The sequence below is a fragment of the Antrostomus carolinensis genome, unplaced genomic scaffold (genome assembly GCF_000700745.2).
Source record: "Antrostomus carolinensis isolate BGI_N321 unplaced genomic scaffold, ASM70074v2 scaffold1722, whole genome shotgun sequence".
Lineage (NCBI taxonomy): Eukaryota > Metazoa > Chordata > Aves > Caprimulgiformes > Caprimulgidae > Antrostomus > Antrostomus carolinensis.
Window position 1 is genome coordinate 52627 of NW_010301401.1, and position 26857 is coordinate 79483.

Consider the following 26857-nt stretch of genomic DNA (forward strand, 5'->3'; position numbering starts at 1 on the left):
AGCTCCTCTTCTCTTTCTGTAGTAGTGAGATGGACCTTGAAATGTATCCAACTAGTTATTTTTATCAGGCTTCAAATTCGTCCTTTCTAGATTTGTCTGGTGAATAAAGGTTGTCCTCCTTTCTCCGTTCATCTGCTTATTTTTGAATGTTGCAAATAAATAAAGGAAAGTACTAATCAACTTCTCCACAGTACACTTTTGTGTATAATTCAGCACGGTTTCAAATGTAATACAATTAAATTCCCACTGTCCTGCAATGTAGTAGTTGGAAATTCTGCCCAAGAGAAAGAAAATAAACTGCAAATAGCCTAGAATATGTTCCTGTATTGTTTTTTGTGCTGTATCCTAAAAAGTAATGTCATCTCTGATGCAACCAATGATGAAATTTTGTAGGATATAAACATGATAAACATGATGATTAAGAAGTCTTGTTAAGGATTATTGCTGTTAGTGCTACATGGCCTGAAATAAAATCCAGTTATGACCATTTAGGTACACTTTGTTGTGCTGTAAGATACCTTGATGTTCATGAATGTGCTGCTGTTTGCTAGGTGTTACCTGGTTTCCTAAAGCTCTGGCTTCAATGAACCTCTTCTTTATTTTAACAGCAGATATACAGAAAAGGTTTCATGCTGGTTTATGTCCTCCCAGTTGACAGATGAGTTAAACTCTTGCAGCAGGTTTTCTTTCTTAGCTCACCAGCCCCTCAGTAGGGGGTTTCATCATTGATGTTTCCAAAATAATTTGTGGAGCCTGGTTGAATATGTAGTTTGAGACATGGTATTTAGAAGACATCATGTCCTATGAATGCTTTGGAACTCTTAACCATAAATGTGGTACTGTATTCTCACTTTTATCAAAATTCCACAGTACAGACCCCAATGGACATCATCTTTATGATACGTGACAAGAAAATAAAGTAGATGCCCATTCATTGTTTCTCTGGAAATGTAGGGGCTCTCAAACTCCCCAAATGTTGCTCTCAGTAAGGAGTATCTCTGTTAGCTCTTCACTTTCAGAGGTATAAACTTGTGAACTTTCAGAGTAGAAGGACAATTCATGAGAAGCTGATAGAGAGCTGATAAACATCAGTGGGGTTTCCTGTGATGGATCTCATTGCTGCCGAAGGTGTTAACAATAGCAACATTTTAATTCCAGGAGCATGAGTTCAGGGACACTGACCACTGTTTTGCATGTGATCTCCTTTTCTTTCTCAACCAGTTCCCCCAGTTTCCAGCAAGATTTCTAAAGGCTGAAGAGAGAAAGCAACGACCATTTTCAGAGATCCAAACTGGCTGGAATAGAGTTGGCAATATCCTCTCTCTGTTGAGACTTCAGCAGCTGGTGCTTGTTTCGCAGCATAAATACATGTCAGAGAGCATAAGCAGTTTCCAGTGAACATATTGGTTACACACATGATCATTATCTCTGCTCCAGCTTAGCTGGGACTTCACAAAGTTATAACCAATGGATGGTTTGAGGCCACGGCTCCAGCAGCTCTGGCAGCACAGAGCCTGGCATGGGGCAGGACGATACCACGGACAGGGTGCCCATTGGAGAGCCCCAGAGTGTCTGCCCTCCAACGGCCCAAGGACACAGAGATATTCAAGCTGTGCTCTGGGGCTGCAGATCCTGGAGCAGAACTCTTCATCTTTCCATTCAGTGTCGTCAGAGTCCACCTCTGTTGCGCGGTCTCTCTACCTCTGCTCCTGGTGCTGCGGTTGCTCATGGCTTTGCTACAGAGTTATCCATCAGTGAGGAATGTTCCTCACCCACAACATCTTGAAACTCACTAGTTCCTTTTTTGTTTGTTTTTTTCAGAATGCTTTTTTTTTTTTTTTGTATAGCTAGAAACCATTTTCTATTCAGTGTCACTGAATTAACTCTTTTCCTGAGTTACTACATTCTGCCTTTATTTACACTGCCCTGTTCTGTTGAATGCATGTCCTGTCCTTCATGGTTGTTACTACCAGTGTTAATGACTGAATCAAAAGGAATGCAGCTGAGTTTTCAGATCAGTCAGTGAGGCTGAGAGTTAAGAAAAGACACCACCAAAAATTTCCCCCAAGCCAATGCTTTATAAATGGAATTAATTTTATCTGGAAGTCACTGAGACATAAAAGGTGCAGAATCTTAATGTCATTTCGATAAGCCACTTCTCAGAAAAAAAAAAATCACTTTAAAACTGCAGAATTTTAATAGGTAAATATGTTTGTTAAAAGCCAGCATGTAAAAACAGATCCATCTTTAGAATGGAATAGAAAGAAACAAACTAGTACAAGTTATTCAGAGAAAGTAATGGAATATATAAACCTCTGCTCTGTACTGAAAGGGACCTCATGAGAATATTTGGGCTGCTAAGAAAATTATTAAAAATTAAGAAAACGCTGAAAGCAAAATTATCCTCACTATTTAACTCCTCATGACTGCATGTTGCAACACTCTTGAATTATGCAGTCATATGTATGCATTTTCAGCAATAGCACTGCATCATTACAGTGAAATGAATATTAGAATAGGTGAGAGGACTTCACTTAGGTTTTATTTCAGACTTCAAATAAAGGCAGGCAGGTCTCAAGCGATACTTAGTTTCCCTGCAGGAAGTATATTCACCTTTGTTGTGTAGGCACAGTATTGTACAATGGCTTTTCCATGGGTTGGGTTTTTTTCTTATTGTATTCTCCAGATAGTCTTCACACTGAGCTGAGGAAGGATAGCATGTAATTTAATATAATGAAGGTTATTGCAGAGGTAATTGTTGCATGGGTGATATTAAAGTAGCACTTTTTGCAGCTGATGAGTACTTCACTTCCCATTTCAAAGCTAAAAAAACCTCAACAGAAAAAAAAACAACAACCCTGCATCAGTTAGATCTCCTTATAAGAAAGCTTTACAGCATTCTCCTGCATGAGGAATATTTATCATGTGTTCTGCATGAGGAATATTTATCATGTGTTGTCATACGTGATTTGCCAGTGTAAAGAAAAATAAGACAAAGCAACCAAATGCTGTGATTGTAGATCCTCTGTTACTGGCACTGTAACCACTTTTTGAAGTTTGGGAATAAATGAGTAGATATTTTTAGACATTGTTGCCCAGTGGAGACACTTATGTACCATAATTAAAATCTGCCTTTGTGTCATCAGTGTTCGTAATCCTACTTGCATGCTGGCTGGCCTGTACATCCCTTTGTGGGACTATGGTCTGATCTGGGATTAATAATCAGAGTTGGGCTGTGTCCTGCTCTCCAGTTTGGACTCGGGTGTGTTGTGTTCATATGCGCATCGCTTGACTTGTAAGGCAGCTGGCTGGCTGTGATGAAGAAAAAGAGGGAAGGCGTGGATCAGAGAGAACAGCTTCTAGATTCTTGGCAAAATCTTCTAATGTTTCAGCAAACCTGCAAGACCAATTTGATCAATGCACAAAACACAGAAGGTGATCTCAAAGTACGTAGCCCTTCAGCAGCAGAGCAGAAGATGGCAGAACTACTGTGATACTCATATATGTTTTAATAGCTTTAATAAGCGGAGCATACTGCTGCCTGCTTGCAGAGCCAGATCATGAACCTCTTATCTTGTAAATCTCTCCTGAGCTTACAGGGCTGACTAAAAACCCACAATATTTTCTGTAAGAAAAGATGCCTAAAATGAAAACCACAGCCAAATCTCAAATTATTTTGATTTTAGAACTTCAGTGGGAGTTTAGGTTATCGGAATATAAAAGATTGCAGTATTTCTCTGTACTTTTAGCTATATGCTTTTCTGTGTCAGAACTGCCAGCTTTCAGCTGCCAAGCTATAATTCAGATGAGGCTGAATTTCAGTAACAGACAAAATTGTTCTTAAACACAGCTTGTTTGTAGACCTGTTTGGGATACATCTAGGACTTGGGTAAATGTTTTCTGTAAAGGTAGAGTATTCACGTCAGGTGCAGAATATGCTTCTGGTGTCTTAAATTTAGGAATTTTCCTACACTTCAGCACCGTCACTCTCAGTGTATCAGGTTTGGGAATGCAACTGATAGCCAACTGGCTTTTCTTTTAAGAAGACTCAGAATGCTTGAACAAATTAACAAGTTGTGAGGGCTTCCAAAAGGAAATTGCCCAGACTGGAGCTTGTCTGAGGAGAGTTTGTCATTAAGGGGAATTCTCTGCCATCTAAGAAATCTTTCACCAGCAGTAGACATCCCTTACATAGAAAACACTGCCAAGCACTTACGGAAATATTTGAACTGGAAATGACTGACTAATTGATTGACTGGGCTTTTTCTACCACAGCCTTTCCCCACCCCCCCTCCTTTTTTTTTTTTTTTTTTTTTTTTCTTTTAAAATCGGGCAGTTTAGAAACCAAAGACATTCCTGGCCAGGACTGCTTCCTCAGCTGACTTAATTTTCCCATTTCCTCTCCAGCTTCCGCCAGCTGCGCTGGGACAGGAAGTTCTGGTGTGTCCGGTGCAAGACTCATCTCTTTCTGCAGCTCAGGCCCAGTTTTACTGACATTTGTAGACCCTCGAGGAACCACTGGTCATATACACCTAGGCAGGAGGCTAGAAAGCCATGCATGCTTTCAGTGCCTGAGGGCAGCCAGAAGAACAGCTTTGCTAGGAGGAATGAAGAGGCCAGAGCATTCTTCTGGGAACTGAGAAGTGTGGATTCAAACCTCCTTAGAAATGAATTGTGGATACCTATGGATGTTGGGCAGTCAGCAACAGCACCAGTCCTCAGATCTCATTGGGAGGACAGTGGCATTGCTTGCTTTTGAAATAAAAGATTTATCCAACTCCGGAAGAGGATTCTAGGCTGAGAACCTTGAATGGAGACATACTTCCTTGTGGCCCTGTGTTAGGTTGTTCTTAAGGAAAGAATGGCTTGGCATTTCTAATTTCTTTAAGTTGTTTTTTGCTTGGTCTGCCATCTATTGTGGATCATGCTCTTAGAAGCCTCTCTTGCCCCATGCACGAAGCCCCATGCACAGCATCCAGGGAGCCTCAGCCTTCAGGAAGGCATCTAAAGGTCCCATAAAAATCCAGTCTTTGGAACCTTGCAAGTTTGCACTTCTGACTTGTTGTTTGTTCAGACTTCTGTAGAGCCGTTAGCTGTTTGGAGCAGTTTTCTCTTTTTCTTTTTAAACACACAGCACAATACCTTTCATCAGCGTCTTTTCCCTGGAGCATTGTTTACATTTTCCTGTTCCTCTTAAGAAATGCAGACCTTGCTTGCTTCTGAAGCCTGAAGTGCTCAGCTTGCAGCCTTGGAGCAGATCTCCCCCTCTGGGTCAATTCTGAAATACAGAGCTTGTCTTTTCTGTTTTTCTCCTTTGCCAGACTACAGGTTTTCCCACATGATGACTCGTCAGAGTAGATAGGTGCCACCTTCCCAGCCTTCTCAGAGGGTTTCCCTTCAGCCTCATGAGCCTTAGGAGAGATTGGCTTTTCAAAACTCTTGACAGCATCCTCTGAGAATGCGTCAGACTTTCCCCCAATGCAGTATTTCTTGCTTCAGTGCTGCAAGCTGCTGGTCATTTCATCCTTGAGTAAGATTCACTTCGTTCTCAATGATGCTTGACAAGAAGTTTGGAATTGCCTTTTCTTTGGCTAAGACATTTAGCTTGTTTGGGCCTTCAGTGCTCTGTCTTTCAGGCAATTTAATGCTTAACCCTCTGCTTCCCTGTTTAACGGTGCACGTTTCTTTCTCAAAGAGCGGCTGGAGAAGAGAGAAAAATTGCCTTACAGGCATTTTGCAATCTTGCCAGTTTGGGAGGCATTGAGAGGGATTGCGGGGACTGTCTGTGAGCATCCACTGGGGATAACGTGACTGCTTTCCACTGTCATAATGCTCGTCACCATCTTTCTGTCTTCCCTCAGCATCTTCAACCTTGAGGCCAGGGAAATGCTGCAAAGGAGAAATGAGCCTGCATCTGCATCAGGATGCAAAGTCTGAACGTTATCAAACACTAAAAAGGTTACTTCCCTTCAGTTGGAAGGAACATCTAAAGTAAAGTGAGTATTGCAATGTGTGAAACAGGCTGACAAGACTAACCTTATGGCTATAAATTATTACCAAGGCAGCTGCCCCATGCTGTTCTTCTGATCTTGGTGGCAGTCGGTCTCATAGGAAAGCTTTGCTGAGCTCCGTCTGCGAGGAGGTGCCTTAGAAGTGCTAGGATAGATGATTGAGGACAGTTTATTGTATTTTAAACTGTCAGTTCCAAAGAGAAATATTTTAATGTAAATTTACTTATAAGAAGTCGTGCCAGCTTGGATTTCTAAATCTGGAAGAATTTTAGAAGCTGGGCCTCTATTTTTCTGTTGGACTTCCCATGCATAGGTTGCAGTATTTACTGACATTTGGTGATGGCACCAGAGCCCAAATTAGTTTTCATCACAGAATTCGCATTTCATGGTCACAAAAGGTGGAACTAGGCTGACCACTTTCACTTTCCTTTTTAAGGGTTATTTTTAAAGTGTTTCACTTTCTGGCTTTCCACCATTTGACCTGTGGTGTAATGTTTGGACTACAGATGCTTCTGGGGAAACATTAAATACAAACAAACTCCCTTCCACCCTGTTTTTCATGAAAACTTTCTTGGATGGTCACTGATGGTCTGGGGTTTTTTTTCCATTGCATTCTCTATTAAATACAGACACACACTAGAGATCTCCTGATTAGTGATTTCCCCAAACTAAAGCAATTATAAATGCTTTTTTGTTTGTTGTATTTTAGAAGGCAATTAGAAACACTATGGTACTTACTTGTTTAGTTTGTTTTATTTTTCTTTGCTTTGGGTATTTTGGGGGAATTTTTTTTTCTTTGTTTTTCCTGAGGATGGTCTGGGAGAAGCGAGGAGTTGGAAACCCTGGAAATCCTTGGCACTAAAATGAAAGTAATTTTTTCCCCTTAGTAGTATGTCTGGAAATGAGGAGAGATGAGTTGTTAAAAGGGTTGATCTGTTACACTCTGATTTGTGGAAACTTTCAGTAGTGACAATGCCTTCAGTTGTACCCAGGGACATAGGAGTTCCTCCTTTCACAGCATGCTGACGTCTTAGACCGTGCAGATGTGAGGCAGGCACGCTCTGGGAGCGTTTTGAAGAGAGATCTTTCCTTTTTGCAGGGAGTGTGACAGAAGCAGAATTAAATACTCAAAGCTCACTATTACGAATTTAATAAATGGATCCTCCTTGGCTGATTCTGCCGTGGATATGTCCCAGTAAAGAAAGCAATAAAGGTCAGAAATGGAAGGGAAGAGGGGACTAAATGATCAGGGTAGAACTGATGTGAAAGTTTGCTGAGGCAATGGTCTGTCTGAACCTTTGCCGAAGCCTGGCTTCCCAAAAAGTTGCAGTATTTCTCTATCTTGCTTTATCCATGCTTTATTATTTTATTTCAAGTCTCATAAAATCATCAGCTCTCAATGCAATAAAATTTCTGCTTGCTTTGTTTATGTATAACACATATATCTATCTTCCTCCGCACACCCCACACCTGGGATAACATTACAAGGGGTCTCTTTTTCATGTCTTCACAGACTGCCTTTGTTTCAGGGTTTTTAAATCAAATAATTTACTTTGTATCCTATTGTTGGATAAAATATGTATTTCATATGCTGCTTTGGTAGCCCAAGTATCTTATGAGACTTACATTCTTCCTGCAGAGTGTTTTTGCAAAAGTATCTGGTTTGAGTTGATGAATCTGAGAACTATAATCTGCAGTTTTATTATGAGCTTCTTGGCACTGATATGTAATAAATTTGCTTCGTTACCCCATCCAAGAGAAATACTGCTAAGTTGAGGGTCATGAATGTTTCATATCAATATCCTGTCTTTAATAAATCCTGGTCACTTCTGCAAAAAAACTGTCTGCTTTATGTTTTGGGATACTCAGGAAGAAAAATATGGAAAAATGAAATATTTTAGTCTGGGACTTCCTTCTTTTTTACTGCCTCTGTCTCCTTTGTCTTCCTGGTAGACATTGACAGGATGTTCCAACTCATCCGGGCTGTAGCTGAGCTCAGGAGCTGGAATGGAGTTGGTGCATCCATACTTCTTGTGACTCACTTTCCAAAATGTTCTAACCTCTAGCATTTTAAAGCTCTGCCCTCTGAATCCTAAATTATTTGTATATAAGAGCTTCCCCCTCAGCCACATATTTTCTGTCTGTGGCAGTGGCAAGCAAAAGGCAGTACGAGACCAGTAAGCTTGTGGAGTAATGGAATAAACCAAGAAAACCTAAGTGATGGGAACCGCGTGCTGTGCCTGGCGTGTGGCACGTGCTGGGGCCTCACAGGCACTGCTGGTGTTAGTAGTAAGAGGGCTTTCTCAGAGTAACATTGCCTGGTCCTTGTCCTCGTCCTCGGCCAGTATTTGTGTCTTCCCAACAGGCCGGCATCTGTGCTGGCAACTTGTTCTGATTTTCTTAGATTAGTTTGTCTACTGGGGATGGACAGATAGCCTTAGGGGTGAGCTGATGACTTCGTGAGGGAGTCACCTAAAGCGAAAGAAGATGCATGAAATGCGAATGGATTAAGACTACATGTTTTTATTCTGGTTAGAGTTTCAGGAGAGTCCATGAGGCCCCTGCTGGTATAAAAACCTGGTATGGGGGAAGATTAAGCCACAGAATTAGGTGTAACACCACCTGTTATCTACAACAAAAACTCAAGGTATGTTCTCATAACAAATAAAAGCTATGGCATAGTAGTTTCCCAAATGAGCTGTGCTACCAAGATTTCCATTTACTTTGGAAAATGCTACCAGGATGTAATTTCATAGGTGGGTTTTCTGGGCTGTTATAACTTGTCAAAACACACTTCAATTAGTCCGGTTACTGGAATTCCCTGGAGGAAAGCAGCCTTCAGAGGAATGAAAACCACAGCGTACCGGCACAAATAGTTTTCCCGTCTGTTGAATAATAGGGTGACTTGCTTGGTTGTTCCATGCTTGATTCTTTCCACGGTGAAAGAAGTATTTGGGAGCAAAAGTCCGAACTGCGTTTGATGGCCTGATCGTTTTTTGAAGTCATGTCCTGAAATAAGGGAAGAAAACAAAGTAGGGGAAACTTAGGGAATTTCTTAATCATCTCACCCCCTCCAGGAAGAAGGGAGAAAAAAGATTTGCTGTGTACATACAAGACAGGAAGCATGATTTTGCAGTTACGGTGTATGACAGACTCCAGAAATCCTGAGTTTTTAGCTCTGCCACAGATCTGTCTACCATTCCCCCCATACCTTCTCCTTGCCACAGGCAGTATTAAAATAATCCTGGGAGGACCGTGGAGCCTTGTGAGGAAGAACCCCTGTTGTCTTTTCTGCCTGATCTTGTTGCAGAATATCAGGACCCATTGGTTCTGCAGCACACCTAGATTTCCTCCCACAAACAACAGCAGGCTGGATCTAGATTCAGGCTATCATGTGGGTGGCAGTGCAGGACACTTCATGTGCAGTGTAAATAAAGAGATAACGTGTTAGCATTGCTCCAGACAGAAAATGTCTACAGTGTGCATAAACTATCCTTTGTTTTGGGAAACAGGATCGACACCAGATACTAAAACCTTTGGCCTGAAGCTCTAGACTTTATCACTCGTTGTTTGGTTTGCTTTTCAGCTCACAAAGCAATACTTTCCTGAATAACAGCTTATCACACCAAAAATGTGCAGTGCTATTGCAGCTGGCGTGGCAGACACTGCTATTAATGAGACATCCCCTGTGGAAAGCAGCAGTTCCACACAGCACAACTCAAGGCTCACTGAAGTTACAGAGAACAGCTGGCATGGGCAGTGCGTGCTCTGTGATAATGAATTTGGGCTGACACAATAAAATCTAACCTTTTGGTGCTTTGTCGCTGGTGTAGGGTTGCTGTGTTCCAGCTGCAGTTGCTGGATCAACATTTGCTGGTGGTCTGCTAAGAAGATGCGTGTGTGTGTGTGTGTGTGTGTGGTTGGAGTGTTTCTTCCACTCCTGTTTCCAGGTGCAAGCAGACTCAGAGTCACAAAGGAAAGAGAATGATGATTGTTTGTCCCCAGAACTCACCACGTTTCCAAGAGCTGTTGTTTGTGTTGGTTTGCGTGGAATTTCCTTGTGCCAATGAAGATTGCTGGACTTTCGCTTATTGCATGTTTTGTAGGTGGTTGTTGAGTTTTAGGAGGCCAACACCCTGCTGCTGGGTCAGGGCAGCATTAAGTTACATCTTGCTGTGCCGGTGAGCCCTGCCACGCCATTGCAAGGAGGGATAACCAAAGGAAGCCATGCTGCCTTGCCCTTGCAGCATGCCCTTGGAGGGTCTGCTGGAAAGGGCCTGTTCGGGTAACAGCCAAACCTTATAGGAGGTTCTTGGCCAAAAATAAATGGGGAAAAAAAAAAAAAAAAAAAAAGCTGCAGAAGGAATAAACTAAATCAGTATGTGTTTCTGTCACTGTCTTTTCTGGTACAGTCCTGCCTTATGTACTTGCTACTGCAGTTGAGGTTTGGGCTTGTTCCTGTGTCACAAGCATTTTTTTTCCATGGGAGACATGGTATAGCCATGGGTCTCCTTCTGCACCTAGTGGTTCAGGCTCTGCTCTGAACTGTGAATTTCTAGCTGGGAATATGGATTTTCCTAGTAGCCTCAAAAAAACCCCTTCCAACACCACCACCAGTTAAAGCGGGAAGATTGTTGTAGGTAGTTAATTAAAAACTGTGTAATGTTAATTACATAGTCTGGATAGAGACGTGCTCCTGTAATACATAAAATCATGGTTTAAAGGAGAGAATTGGAGAGATGGCTATTTTTGCATTGGTAAAGAGAGTGGCAGGTTTTTTTATTTTTGAAAACAGCCGGGGGCTGGCTTGGCAGCAAAATCTTAACCCAACAGCCATCTTGCTTTGCCATCTGCACAGACAAAGCACGCCTTAAACAAAGTTGTCTCCTGAGCAGAAACAGAGGCAGCGTGCGATGTACACACACACTCAGTTCTCATCAGTGATGGTAGAGTCCCAAACCCGCTCAGACCCCTGCCCACCAACACCATTGGCTACCATCAGTAGCCTCAGTGTCTTTTTCTTCTCCTTTACCAGCCACTCCAGTCTCTCAGCTCCCTCTGCTGCCTCAGCTTTTGGCCACCCTGATCCTCTCCTCACTCACCAGTGCTTTCCTCCCTCCTTCCCAAACATGGGGAGGCAGTGGGGCTTAACACCAGGGGCATACAAAGCCAACTGGCAGAAGGAAAGCATCACAAACTGTGCATTCACGCTGGGCTATGGGGTTTGATTTATACAGCCGAAGCCCTGAAAAGCAGTTTGCAAAGATACGATTCAAGAGAAGAGTTCAAGCTGACCTCTTGCCACAGTTAAGGTTGGGATCTGTGCTAAACGAAACAGAGGTACCAGCTCCCCACTACCTTCCACACCAAATGCCAGTATTAACTGAACACTTATTTAGGAAATTTTAAATTAAAAAATGGCCTCTCAGCCTCACTGAAAAAAAAACAGAAAAAAAAAATCTGTCTTGGTGGAAAATTTTTCTGTATTTTTTTTCCAACAGAAGCTGAGGAAATCATTATTCTCCCTGTCACTCTCCTTCCTGCTTGAAAAAGTAGACGGGGAAAGAGAGAAAAAGCTGGAGAAGGAAGAAAAAAAAAGAAAAAAAACAAAGTCATTCTTTAAAAGTCAGAGGGGATTTTTGTTACAGAAAAACTTGCAACATACCTTTGACACAGCTGAGTCCACCCATCCGGTGGAAGGGCTGTGTGCCCAGCCAGAGTGGGTTAGGAGACAGACCAGTTGCCTTCCTGTGATGGGCACAGTGGTAGCACCCAGCCCCAGCTCCGCGGACCTCCGGCAGCCACAGAACAAGGCAGGGGACTGTCTGGGACGATCTCTTTGTGTAAAGTGCAGACAGGGACAGACTTCTTAGTAGGGCCTGTTGCAATATCATCCCTGGAAACGTTTAGGGTCAGGCTGGATAGTGCTCTGAGCAACCTGATCTAGTTGAGGATGTCCCGGCTCATTGCAGGGGGGTTGAAGTACGTGAACTTTTAAAAACTATTCTACGATTCTGTGAAATGCAGACATCAGAAGACTTGAAGGTGGTTTTTTCCACATTAAACCCAATGCCTGAAATTCCAAGTGAAGCAACTGGCAGAACAGAGGTGAGGTGCAGATGGTGGAGGATGCTTTGGTAAGCAGTGACAGTGGATCAGCTATGGTCTTGGTGTAGCATTTCATGAAGGTTCAAGGAATTGTCATGACAGCACATGCATGCACAAAGAGCACTGATAGGAGGTATTTTCAGATATTTTCATCAGTTACCTGTGGTCACAAGTTTCAGGAGGATCTGCACCATACAGAGTTGCGAGGTTGGAGTCCCAGCCTCGTCCCAACCATGTGTGCATCTGTTTGTCTCCATAACATTTCAGCCTTTCTGCATCAGATAGCTACTGATGCCTTTATTTATCTGCTCCCTTTGGTTATCAATACCTCAGTGGATTTTCAAATTCCAGTATTCTCAATTCCATACTTGGGATTATTTGTGACAATTTATTATTTACGTTTCTGGGACCTGGTAAATTAGGTTCTCCGATTCAAACTGCAGGGGCATAGCAGGGCTCCGTCAGCTTCTGAAGATGGGTGCCTTTCCAAGCAGTGGTCATGAGTAGGAAATCCAGCATGGAAGAGCTGCTGGGCTGTTGGCTTCTCTGGTGCTTTTCATTCTTTGCCTGTGTAGGCCCAGCTCTTTGGAGTTATTTTAACATAATCATGGCAATCTCTGCACACATAAGCTAATACATGCAAAGCCTTTTTCACAACGTGGGCCTGAGATTGCAAACTCTCTGGTGCAATGTCTCTCCTCCCTACATGTTTGTATTTATCACAAGCCCAGTCTCATGGGGAGTTCCCAGACAGTACGGGGTTGCAGCCATAAAATACAGTAGTTCAGATATAAGAAAGGCTAGAAGGTTGTTGGTTCAAAGTTCCTGGAAAGCCTGGGATGCTGAACAAATGAGGTAATATCTAAAACATCTTCAGATATGTTTCTAAATCGAATGTTGCACAATTAAGTTAAGGCTTCAGAGGAATAAAAAGTAGAGGCAGATTTGTTTTTCTGTTGAACAGGACAAGTGTGTCATATTTAATGATTCAAAATTAAAGCCACAGCTGTGTTGTCAGTCTAACAAAGTATTTCAGATTGGGCCATGCAAGCTGTAGATCCTTGCATAAAACCTGAAGAGTTCTCACCATCTCTTTCTAGTAGAGTTTTGTCTTTTCCTAGGCCTTCTCTTTTGGTCTAGTATGCGTATTTGTGCAGTAATTAAACTTTTTGTCAGGGTCAGAGATGGATGAGCAGAAGAGCTGTGCAACAGATGCTTCAGCTGTCTCCTGCTGTCCCTGCATGTAGCTCTGATCTTATTTGATAGATATTCTCAAGCTGTGTTTCTTAATGAAACTGTCTTTAAAATAGTAGTCCGTGGGTTTACAGAGCTACAAATTTTTTACAGTTGTGTGTCTGAGACGATTTTATATGTTGTTTGAAATTACTCCATTAAGCTTATTTTCAGCTGTTCCAAACATACTTCTGTTCCGTGTAAAAGGTGTGCTCCTGCAGCACTTCCACATGCAGACGTCCTTGGTTGAGTTTCTCTACTTTCATGTGGAAATAATGGCATGCCACAAAGAGCAGTATTAAAAATTGCTTCTGCTTTCCTTACTTGATTTACAGAAAGGGACTACTGAATGTCTTTGTCAAATGCTTTGGACCTGGGTTGTTTAAAATGACTTAGTGGCTTGTGGTGATCCAGGGATTCTTGTCCCAAGTCTCACAATCCACCTGCACAGAGCTTGCTGAAAACATGGAGGCTCTTCACAATTTTCAGCTTGACTATCCCCTTTCACTCATCAATTTTGGAAGTGAAAACCTTAATGAATCTTTAGATTCTGAGATGCCTTGAGCAAGGACTTTTCGTGGGGTGCCTGAAGTTCTCAAACGAGTCAGATATGGTAACAATATCAGTAAGTAGTGTCTAGTAAATTATGTGTCTTGAAAAGCCTGAGTCATAGAGGTACCTTCATGTTCTTGTCAACCTCTTTCAAGTAGACAAGAAGGTCTCATTTTCAATTTAAAAAATTGAATAAAGATGTTTAAATAGTTCAGTCTTGTGGCTTTAGGTTGCAACTCTTAGGCTGTATAACAGGCTTAAAAAGCTGGAATCTCCCAAACTGTCAGAAAACCAAAACATTGCAGCCAAATTTTCATCTGTCTTCTGCACTTGAACTTGTAAACTTGGACATGAACCCTCTGTGCCTGTCATTAGCATATTTACACACACTAAAGTGCAAGTGGAAGGTCAGGTTAGGTAGCTGGGCACTGTTTGTGTGGTTTGTACACAGCAAAGTTGGGTTTGCATACACTGATGTGGTATGGTGTATTTCCACAAGTGGAAATTTGAGGCTGCTTTTGCAGAATGTGTTAACCTTGCATCGCCAGATCGTTCGGCTCTTCTCTGAGGACAAAATGAGGTAAGCCGCTGAATGTGAAGCTCAAAATATTTAGCCCTGTCTAACACCAAAATCAATTAAAAGGTTTATTGCAGAGTGTTTCATTTCTTTAATAAAGTCAACCAACGCATAGCAGTTACATCTGAAGAAGGAAGAGAAAGATGTTGATGTTTATAGTTCTGACACTAAATTTTTCAGCATCGTAAAAAACGCTGATCTCTATGAGTTTGTAGAACTAAAAAGATGTTTGCTTAAAGAAAAAAAATCCTTTTTTAAGATCACTTTTTCATTGCTACCTGTAGGAGGTAGCTGTGATGTCAGGAACAGTTGTTAAGGAAATAACAGCCCTTCTCTCTTATCCATAGTAGGATTTCAGATTTGGCTCCCCCAGGGACACAAGCATCATGTGTATTTCTGCCTCTCTGGGATGGAACAGATTTGTCTGTTTTTTTTTGTTTTGTCTTTTGGTTTTCTTGCAATCTTGCTTAGGTTAGGCATAGCTGTGTAAAAATCCCAAACCAAATAAAACAAATCTTTTATGGTCTGTCTGATCTTCCAGCCTTTTAATTTCTTATGTGAAAACAGGTTTATTTCTGATTCGATATGTACAAAAGCCAAAATGACTGAAATTTCAATTCTGGATCAAAATCTGGCAGCTAATGGACTACAAAACTGAGACGGAAAACATTGTTCTGTGTGCATGAGATGTGAAAATTAATTGTTTAAGCAAAAGATTTTTTCAGATGTTTAGGTTTTGCATATGAATTGTCCCACTAATACAATCATAAAACTTCTACAAATACTGTAAGTAATACAGATGTTTGCTAATAGCTTGTTTGATTTTGAACTTGCTTCAGTTGCTTTGGCAAAATACTATTCCTGAGTGAGTAAAAGAGGATTTGGGTCCACAGCCTTCAAGTGCATGGCTGCAGCTGTGAGTGACCTCATTATTTTCAGTATTGTCTTGGGATCTCTTACGACTGCAGCTGGTCAGCGTGCTGTGTCACCTGGTACAAGCCATGTCACAGGGCAGCCATGAGCCACACCGGTGAGCACATCACACGGGATGTTAGGTCAGTGCTGACTCAGAGGGGAAAGGAGTACTCATCACACCCCTGGTAGTGTAAAGTGCTCTGTGAATTAGGACCTCTGTTTATAAAATGACTTCACCCATGCTCCCATTTTTATCTTTTTTTCACAGAGTGGTGTGACAGTTGCCTAACCTGAATTTATGGAAATCAAATAAAAAAGGGGATGAATTTGACTTGCAGATATGTAAGATTTTTATATTATTTTATAAAGAATTCAAAAATGTTTCTATAAATATAAATATATATATTTATACACACAGAAATATAATCTCACATTTGCTTTACAGATAATTAAAAGTCCTGTGACTGTGACCTTCTAAAATTACTGCCCTATTGGTCAGCTAAAATTGCTTTTGGACAGTGCCGATCTGTGAAACCAGCCATGAGATTCCAAATTGGTTTCTTTCAGATCTTCAAGTGACTTGGCACTTGAGAGGGCTGGTTGCGATGCTAAGCCTCCCACTAGTCTGGAAATGGAGAGAAGTAGGTGATGCCACCTGAAACTCTCCTTCCTGACACCTATGGAAAGCCCTGCCTTCTGACTCAGGCTGTTGAATCCCACTTGGCAAGCCAGGCGTAGCAACCGACTGTAGCTGAGCCGTGTATTTTAGTACTAGTACCTGTTTTTTCCTGTGGATTTTGAAATGACGAAAAGTCTACTAAAGTTCATAAGCCTTTAAGGCACTGACAAGGAAAGGAGGAAAAAAAGAAACCAGGAGGACTCTTAAGTCCGTATTGCTGATGGCATTTTGTGAAGTCTTTTACACCTGTGCAAAACGTCTGTAAAGAGACACTAGCTCGATGCATTTTGTTTACTTGGTTTGCATGGGTGTAAATGATTAAATAAAATGCCGAGCCATGGAGAATTCAGCATAATGATAGTACTGTTTTAGCTTGCTCTGCATGGCTTGTTCTATTAATATATGTTTGTGGTCAGGCAGGAATGCAGTCTCACTTCGCTAAAATCTGAAACTCGGTAAAGCATAATATGTGCAGTATTAATTTTGGTTTGACACCTGCCAGGCAAAAATCCTCACCAGCCAAAGGCATTCTTCTCAACCAAGCTCCATCTGTTGCGCAGATCTTCAGTTCTGATATTTCTAACTACTTGAGCCAAAGCAAAAAGAAGAGCCAACTTGAAGAAAAAAAATCTCTAGGAGGAATGAACAGTTTTATCAAGGCTAAATATAATGGCTTGTTGTCATACTTGGTTGAAGTCCTGTAAGGGAAACATGTGTGATTAGTTGTGTTGTGTAAGAAAACAGTCCTTCATACTGGCAGCATGATTTTTGTTGTTGCGTGAAAGGAACATTGATAACTAAAGTCCAAGCACATGATTTTATTGTTCAAATGCTGTAGCCCTTAGAAAGATTTCTTGGTAGGAAAGTTGCTAGTAAAAAATTTACTCACTTATTGTACTCAGCAGATAAACATCCGGAGGAGTCTGCTGTGATTTTTGCATGCAAGGAGCAGTAGGATTAACACTTGCCTCAGCTCTTTGCAAGACAGATCAGCCTATTTGAAATAAGCATTTAAGTTGCATCTGTCAAAAGAAGTTAACTTCCAATCCCCTGACAAAAGTTGCATGATGAGTTTGTTATCTAGCTGACAAAATTATCATTAATTGCTCCAGTTGTCTTTGTTTTGCACTTGGAGTGGGTGAATTACTCTGTCAGAACTGCCTGGCCCACCTGGGTAAACATTTGCCTCCTATGAAACCATGAGAAGTCTCCTGCAAATATGAAAGTGCTTTATGATTGTCATGACTTCACGTAACCATCTGCCGATTGTTAATTGTTATTTGTGATAGCGTGGAGAAGAAACTTGAGTGAGGGAAATGATGGCTCTGTGTGCTTCAGACCAATGATTAACAGTTGAAAGTGTCATGAGTATTATCAAACTCCACTGAGTTCACTAAGAACTGCAGAGCATTGAAAAGCATATGGTAATCTGCTGGCATAGTTCAGAATTTGATTTTCAGCATTATTTCTAGAGTTGACTCTTAGTGTGACTGCCAGCATGTAAACCAGAGACTCGTCTCTCCTCTTGCAGGCTGTCAGATACCTTTGTGCTGTCTAACAACTACTTGCACCTTGCTTCCAAAAAAATGGTTATATGTCTTCTTTCCATATATCTTTTCAATATTTGTTCATTTGGAAAAAAATCTTTGACCAAGGTCTGAATGCTCAGTATCTGTATTTAAGCAGTTCTTCCAAATAATTCCTAAAAGCTTGGGTGTTCCTCAGAACCTCCCAACTGAGCAGATTTTTTTTTTTTCCTTAGTGTAATGCTGCATGCTGAATCTGTTCATGCATTTATACCAAAGGTATCACTGCAAAGATGCCATCATTAGCTGTGGCTTCAGTGCTGATGCATATAGCTTATTTACTTATAACAATATAGAAATCTGTAAGAAATATCAAGCAAATTTTATTTCCACTTCAGGGCCTACAGCAACATCAAATGCTGCTAAAAATAAAGAAATATAAAAACACAGTATGATTGAGTCCAATCCTGTCTGTAATGTAGGGTAATATTGCATGAAAAGAGAGCTGATGTTATTGTATGTTTTGTTTGTGTTTTCTTTGCATAAGTATTCTTTTCCTTCTGGAGTCACCATTTTATTTATGAAATTAAGTATTTGATTTCATGGTATGCAACAGCAGAGAACTGCTAGGTGGGTCTGTAATTAATTTTTTTTTGCGTGGGAAACACACGATTAACTGCTGAAACTTTCTCCCTTCTCTTCCCAATAAAATCAAATGAAGAAGTGAAAACCCAGTATCTTTCAGCTCCTTAAACCCAAGGATTACTCCCTATGGCTTGAAAAGGGTGAAAACTTAAGACAGCATGAGTTTATTTAGGGACTTCTTTGTCAGTCTGTTTAACATGGATTAATACTGAAGGCCATCAGGATAGCAGAGATCTGTGGAGGTACAAAACCTGTAAAACAGATTTTTAAAAAGTTCAGAAATACTGCATAGCTCCCAGGACTGAATAGTGGGAATACAAATGAAAACTTTTGTCATGAAATCTGAATGTTTATGTTTCAGGTTTTTAGCAGTCTGCTGACACAGCCACAGCTACTAGGCACTCATTAGCAAGTGATAAAGAATATACAAATTAGCTGCTGGCATTGAGCCAAAATAGAAACATCTGTGTTCTTGAATTGCCTGTAGATTTACAAAATTTTATGTTGTCTTTCTTTCCTACCCTAATACCCAAAATGTATTTAATATCACAAAGCATGATGCTTTAGAGCTCACACAGGAGAAGAGATCAACAAATAAATATAATGTACTTTTTAGTTACACCAGCAGTGCAGAGTCCCAGCAGGCTTTTGGCAGGAAGGAGCTGAAGTTGGTACCGTGGGTGGATTCTGCTGCACTTGAGGGAGACTGTTTAAAGTGGCAGTAGATTTAATTATCACGAGATCATGGCCACAATTTGTTCTGCATGTTGGCTGACATAGTATTAGATTCCAAATTATTTAAAATAAGACAGAAAAGTTCTTATATTATTTTAATATAGTAAAATATCAGCATAATGTGGAAGAATGCAGCCAGTCTTAAAAATTTATTTCATATTTGCTTTCATTTTGATTAGTGTCTTTCATCATTTAATTACGAGACATGGAAATGTAAATTACCATGATAGAAGTACACTTACAAGTAAGTGTTTTATGACAGAGGTCGATTTTATTCATGCACATTCTGTATATTAATGCCTGCATCAGATCAGAAGTTATCAAGCTGCAGAAACTTTACAGTCGTGCATTTGTGAAGCACAACTGCAGCATATACTCAGCTGAACATAAAACTCACTGTCAAATTTGTTTCACTGTAACATGGTCAGTTGAAAAAAAATGTGCCACTTTCTAAACCCTTGCTTTAGGTGTTCTTCTTTTAATGTGCTCATGGTACAGGTTCCATTCTGTAGTTCAGGCTGGGTATTTAACTGACCAAGGTTTGATTTTGATTGCATTAGAGAAGATAGTGATAATTTTTAACTTGCACAGGAGGGAGTAAGCGCTGCATTCTCTGTGCAGGCCTGCCAAGTGCCATGTATCCAGCATGATACTTGCCCATCTGGCACTGCAGTCATTCCTTGCCGCAGGTTGGCTTAGAGCTCATGAATTTGGATGTGCTCTAGGAAGAAGACAGGCATTTGCCTGCAGTTCCGCCTGTTAGGACAGAGCGGGGAGACAACAGCTGAACAAGAAAGCAGAAGAGCAGCCATACAAACAGAGGGCCACTGTCACCTCCCATCCCCTTTTCTAACAAATTGAGCCTCACCACCTCCTGCAGTTACCCAGTGCCTTCTGTTTATTCCACCCTTCTCGCTGGGACATCCACCATCATCTAGTCTTCGACTTCAGTGATCTACAGCAGCCACTGGGATCCCTCAAAATGCTTACTCTCTGCTTTCCCTTTCATCCAGCATCTCTGGCTGCTCAAAGGGGGCTGCAGCTCTCAGAAGTCTCCAATCTCTCCATTAGTGGGAGCATTACATACTTACCTTCCAATTCAGGTTCTGCAACCCCACCTCACTGCTCTTGAAAGCCTGTCTCAACCTGATCTACCAAGTGTTGTTCTGCTTTATGACCCACTTCTACCATTGTGCTCAGGCCAAGGGGATTTCACTTTAAAGCAAATATATGTGGTTATGTGCAAGTTGTTTGTTGTTGTGACATTCAGTTATTAAATAATTTTTGGAACATGACACAGTTGCCAAAACACACAGCACAGTCTGGCAACCAGGACCATGCCCGTTCAGTACTCCCTGCTGGGTCTGTGGCTCAGGCTAGTTGAACAAGGGCACTGCACTCCAAGGGGGCTGGAGGGAAGCAGAGCCTGGCACTAGATTCTTTATTATATATGTTTCCCTTTAGCTGAAGTGCCCCAAATGTCACTGGCTGCTGGCATGTTAGCCATCGTGGCTCTGTGGAGCTTCAAAGTCCCTTTTAGCATCATTTCCTATACTAACCAAGGCTGTGCACTCCTCTGCTGTGGGCATTGCATATATGCATGCACCACGAGTAGCTTCTGAACCTGTTGTCCAAGTTCAAGAAGCCTGCCTAGTTGCTGTTGTGGAGAGGAGCAATTTCATGAATATCTTGAGAATCAGTAAGCAGCTGGAGAAGTCCTGAGTCAGCTGTAGGACTCGCACCTGGGGGAAACAAGGCTTCTTTGGTTTGCTACTTGTGGAACTGCTTGATCTAACTTTAGCACTTCTCAGGGAAGAACTGTACTCCAGACGCCAGGAAAGATGATTAAAGAGGACTCTGAAATGCTTGCTTTGAACTCTTCAGAAATTATGAGCAGGATCTGATAAGAGGATCAAGTGAACAACAGTGAAGTGACTCGAGTCTAGATCACTGAAGGACTCTGTACACCTGTCAGTAAGAGATGCTGAGGCCAGATGCATGCCTAAGCAATTACTTCTTTTTATAGTCCCATTCCAGTTACACAGGCTCAGAAGCCCAGAATCACCTACCTGTTTCTGATGTGATTATATAAAAAATAGAGCATTTGCCTAGCATTGTTTCTGCCAAGGGCTCTGGCATACAATTTGCTCTGTGTCAGCATACCACTTGATTCTCAGGAGAGTTTTCTCTCTACCAGGCTCCATTCTAGATGCTGGAAAGCATTCTTGACCCTTTCCAGGGAAATCTTTATATTTTTTTGCTGGAATGATTTATCAGGAGAAAGAGAATGAAGAGGAGCCTGACTGTGCACCTCAGCATTAGGATGTGCAACTCAGAGAGACCTGGATTGCCATCTCCTCTTCCAAGGCTGCTTCTGTCTTCTTATCCAATGAGTGTGTACATGGTCATTTAAATGAATAAAATACAGAAGCAGTACTGGAAGCAGAGACCAGTCCCCAGAACATCCTTACCCAAGGAATAGATTTATTAGGTAGTTATTAGATAAGAGGTGGGCCATCGTATCCCTGGCTCCCCAGCTGTCTCCTGAACTGCCTGTGGAGTTGTCCTTGCAGAATTAGGCAGCAGCTGATTGAGATTTTTTATGCACTTTGGATTCAGGTACATAATTTCCATCAAAGTCCCTTTTGCACAGCAAAGAGCAAAAGCCAAAAAGTTGTTTTTCTGTTGTGTCATGTAAGAATGTGTTGACTGCATAAGGGAGAAGGCTCCCTGAAACTCCAACAGATGCTTTTGGTCATGCACAGAGAAGTCATACTTACATGGAGAAGGGTCCTTTAGACAAAACCGTAAGGCACTTTGGCCTGCCAGCAACTCTGAGGAATCAAATGAGTACTTTGCAAATCACCCAAAAATGCCTTAGTGCTTTTCACTGCATTGGAGAGCCAAGGTTGCTTGCTTTCCACTGCATTTCAGCAGCATGGAGAACGGGAGGTCAGTTCAATGCTGATAAAGATTTTCCAATGGCACAAGACAGCCTAAGAGATGATCTCAGCTTTTTTCATCACCTAGAGATGGTGATGAGAAAGCAAAACTTTTAAAAAAGTGATGCAAAGCCCCTTTTCACTGGAATTGGTCTTTCATCCTCCCACTTTTGCCAAGCAAGACAGAGCTGGGGTCAGTTTATTTTCCATCCCCCTGATTGTTGCAATATCTTCTTGGAGTCTCCTGCTTAAAGCTGGAGAGGTCCTGAAGAAAAAGAAATGCAAAAGTGGCGACTGGCTGCCTTTGCCCCATATATAGCTTTGGTATCTGGGTTACTCTGTTTTGTCTGGTACATATCTGTGATTCTGTCTATTTATATCCAGTTCTGTTTCCTGTCCACACTCACCAGCACTGTCGTATCTCCCAGTCTGTGCAGTGGTCTGGAAGCACACACATACATGCAGGCAAGAAGTTACCAGCATCGCCTGTTGGTTTTTTAACCAGGACAGCTCGGATAAAGACTTATACTAGATGAGCTTCCTTGACCAGTGAGAGCTGGAGATGAGGAGAAGCGCGTTCCCTTGTGCTGCAGCTTTGAATAGAAGGAGCTTTGAGTCTTCCTGAGGGTCAGTTTCAGCTCAAAAACCGGTGTGGAGAGTGTCCTCCCCACCTCCAGCCCAGAGAAAGGGGATTTTCAGGGTCCCAAGTGCTGTGCCAATGAGCTGGCCAGCAGTCCCAGGAGAGCAGCTCTGCACTAGGCTGGCTCAGTCCCCAGCACAAAGCTGTCGGCTCTCCATTCCTCAGGGACTTAGTGGCTTCAGTGTGAGCATTGAGACTTCAGCCTGTAAATCTTGGCAGCGCGCGGCCCTGGCACTTTGTGGCGTAGACCGTGTTCCCAGCTGGACACGGTGTTTCACTCAGTGTGCTTGCTGAAGGTTACAGCACCGCAAATTGCCCTCTCTAGGGAAACCTTTGACACCCTCTGGTTGTGCCCCGAGTGCTGCTTCTTCCTGTTTCTAACAGTGCAGTCCTCATTTTGCTAAGCTGAAGCATATATCTAACATAAGCACGTACACCTCCACATCGGATCCACCTAAAGCAAGGAGGGCTTCACGTGGTTTGCAAAATTGAGGTCTCGGTATCCTAAATGTACCTTTCAAATGCAACTGCAGGATCTGCATAATTGAAACTTTTGCTCTAATCTTGTTACTTCCCTCAGGCAGTTCCTGACAAGTGGAGATTATAAGTGAGGGTCTGTAGCAAACATAACTAAAAAAAGGCTTCCTTAATATTTTTGCAGTGTGTTCAAAGCAGCTTGGGTGCTGAGCACAGAAAACTAATTTCCCTTTTACCTGAAATGTCATTATGTTTATTAAATTAATCCTAAAACATATCCAGATCTTTTTGTGATTTTGCATTTGTCATAACTAAAAGATCTCACTAAATATTTCTCTATACCTCTAAATAATATTGCCCATCATGTCATATTTGTCTCAGATTTTCCTCAGTGGCTTTGCATTAGAGCTGAAAAAGAGCTATCATGGAAAATAAAATGAGACTAAAATAACAGTCCTTTGTATTAAATTTAACATTTGGCTTCTGTCCCAGAATTTTACACATCCATATTAGAATCAGATGGTAGCGTAAGATGAAAAGATTTCCTGGATGGATTTTATTCTTATTCTTATTAAAGGGCTGATAACAGGCTGAAGGCAAGATACTTGTTGTAGTAAAAAAATCTGCCTAATATCAAAGGCTGGATGGACAAGCTGACACGTATTGTTGTTGGGCCTCCCTGCTTGATCACATCTCAGTATCATAAAATCATTCTCCTAGTGAACATGAAGGATAAAAATTCCAACGTGAGAGTAAAAAGCCCAGGCTGGCAGGTAGCACTCCTTTGGGCACACTGCTTTGTGCTTAGGAGCTGACCATAAGCCAATACAAGGGTTTAATATCAAAAAATTCAGTTATTCTCAAATATTTGCATTAATGAAAGGCAATCCCTCGTCCTGACTTACCTGTGGAGCTGGTGTCATGTGTGACGTGACAGTATAGGGCAGCCCCACCAGTATTGCTCAGTCTTCTTCTGCAGCTGTGTATCCTCTGCCGTGTCCCCAAACCAGCCACTTGCCCCAGGTTCCTTTGGCAATCTGGAGACAGCAAGATCAAAGGGACTTAAATACTCTTCAGAAAGCAATTTTCCCTTTCCTCAAAGCAGCTTTATATAGTACTTATGTATGACTGGGCTTAAATTGTATGAACGTTTGCAGGCTCTGGATATTCTATGCAAAAACAATTACTTTTGATGAAACGAAGGAGTGGTGCTTTCTAGTGTTGCTGTTCTGCTGTAGTGGAGACTGCAGGCATGATATTTGAGCTATAAATTAGATTTTGCAAAGCAGCTCTTCTGTAGGGAGTCTGCTGCTTAAGACCGACAGGCTATAATTAGCATTTTCTTGGGGATATTTTTGCTCTGTTTTGATGCAGTATCTTCAGCAACAAAAGTAGAGCAGCAACTGCAGGCTGCCTTGACCCTTCATTTCAGCTTGTGATTGCAAAGGGTATGGAAGAGCAAATATGCTTTACAGGTACCTTATGCTACTTTTCTAAATGCACCTTTGTGAAGCAACTGGTATGTGGTTTGAATTTACAAGCAGAGAATCATTTCACCAGCGCTCATGTTTACAGCATCAGTGTCAACATCTGAGCTGATACCCAGCGCTCCTTTTACAGTCAGTGGAAAGATGTGTGCACGTTTAGAGGAGTAATTAATCTGATCTATTTTAGACATCTTCCCAGTGAGATGGATTGTATTCTAGAAGAATCTATTTCTCCCCTTAGTGATAATGAAATCTAGTATAATTACTTCAGGGGGGGCTATATGTAGTTAGGTGAGAGGGATCCATACAGCATGTTTCTGAATAGTACTGCATTCTCACTTTGCTATTAACACTGTTTGTATTAATGCTGGGGTTTTGTTTTGTTGTTTGTTTGGTTTTAGGTTTGTTTTGGTTTTGGTTTTGGTTTTTTTTATTTATCACATTACTATAGGGAATACACAAAGAGATCACTTGTGTTTGTAAGGAATCTTGGTTCAGTCCCTAAGAGATTTTTACCGCTGATAATTACAGCTACCTTAATGCTTCCTGTGCAAGCTGTTTTGGTAGTTGCATTGATCCTGTCCTCCATGACTCAGGTACCAGTTCGATGCTAAACATCTTCTCGGATGAAGAATGCATTCTGGGGCATGTGAAGTACTTGGGCAATACTAAGGGGCTTGGGGCAGAAATCTCTGAGAGACCGTGAGACTTCCTTGCACTCTTCTGAAAACAGCTTCAAGGAGGCCAAATGCATGGGGCTGTAGCGCATAGACTGTTATCGCAACTGGGGTGAGGAATAAGGAAGCATAATTTGTCCTGGGGAACAGTGTTGATGCTCTGTTCATTTGGGTTTACCTGAGCCATGCTTATGTGTTCATTCAAAGACATGAAAAGCCCCCAGAGCTCGTCTCCTCAAGAGGAGTTTGCCATATATGACAGGGCACAAAGGGCAAGTAGCATCTTAGGAGACAGAAGAATTTCCTGTGAACAGCCCTTGGCAAAACAATAGAGTAATAACTAGTAACTAAGGAATCAAAGTTATTTCTGAAGTGTGTAAACAGAGTCATAGAATAGGAGTAATAAAGTGTTACTGCTCCCATATTTATCATTTGTCACTATACCATCCTGCGGCAAGCAGATTGATTTTCAGAGGGTGATGGCTGCTGGAAACATGTTCTTGGAAACCTTTCTTGTTCACTACCCCAAAATCTCTAATTACATTTGGAAGTCTTGGCTTTGGAGTAGAATTCTGGTATCTGGATTACTGACACCCAAAACCACAGGGCTCCCTAGTATGGTCCTTTAGTTTTCCTCTAATTAATCTTCTGGTTGATTATGTAATTAATTTTCCTATGTGAGTATGTATTCTGTTTCTTTCTTTAATTAATTCTTTCACCTCAGCTTTGCTTATTCCCTCCTGTGTCAAGGTCTTACATTAATATTTGCAGCATTGTCTAGTGACGTCTGTGCATTTTCTTTTTCTTTTTTTTAAAACAGCCGTAACTGAAATTGCACCATGTATTTTGAAGACTTCACCAACAGATCAGCAGCTGAACAAGCTTGCAAGGAGACTGGGACCCGAATGGGAGCATATAGTTCTGTGCTTGGGTTTGTCCCACACTGACATCTATCGATGTAAAGTCAATCACCCTCACAACCTGCAGTCACAGATTGTAGCTGCCTTTGTCCTGTGGAGACAGCGTTTGGGGAGAAGAGCAACAATCCAAAGTCTGCAAGCCAGTCTGATGGCAGAAGAAGTGGATCCTTCTGTGCTACAGTACATGCTTGAGTGAAGCCTTGCTATTGATTGGGAGCTTGCAAGTACATTGTTAGATTAATTAAGGAGTATTCACTGAAATGTATGTTGGAGATCTGACACCTCAAACTGGAAAAAATGGGATTGGGAACTGTGGTTTTATTAAGCTGAAACATTCCAATTTTCTGTGGTATCTTGTGACTTGTAATTCTTTTCATGTCAGATTAATTTTTAGCAGGCATTAAAAAGTGGATCACTCTTATTGCTTTTGTACTATTCCAGTGGGGATATAGGGTGACAAAGTCCTTGCAAGCAGGAGGCCCTGCAGTGAGTTCAGCAAGGTTTCTGGTTTCATTGCGGGAGCAACACTTGGTTTAAACCTATTTTCTCGACTGTGTAGGAACCTTTTTTACTGCTGTTCCATGCTAATTCCCTGATACCCCAGCAAAAAAATGAGAATAATCACTGTTACTAATGTAACAATTTTACAACAGTTATTGCAAATGGCTCATTTCACATTTATAAAAGTTTTAGCACATAGAGTTTCTTGCTAGGATAGATGGCTGCCACCTTA

At 41.5% G+C, this 26857-nt stretch overlaps 1 protein-coding gene across 1 annotated transcript in view; it reads left to right on the plus strand.

The window, feature by feature from the left end:
* The window catches only part of CRADD (CARD and death domain containing adaptor protein), a 76134-nt gene extending 49592 nt beyond the window's left edge, over positions 1-26542 (plus strand). The window contains exon 3 of the mRNA XM_010163414.1: positions 26025-26542. Coding sequence (XP_010161716.1) covers positions 26025-26320 — 296 coding nt within the window. The 3' untranslated portion in view covers positions 26321-26542. The remainder of the gene's footprint in view (positions 1-26024) is intronic.
* Positions 26543-26857: the final 315 nt, after the last annotated feature.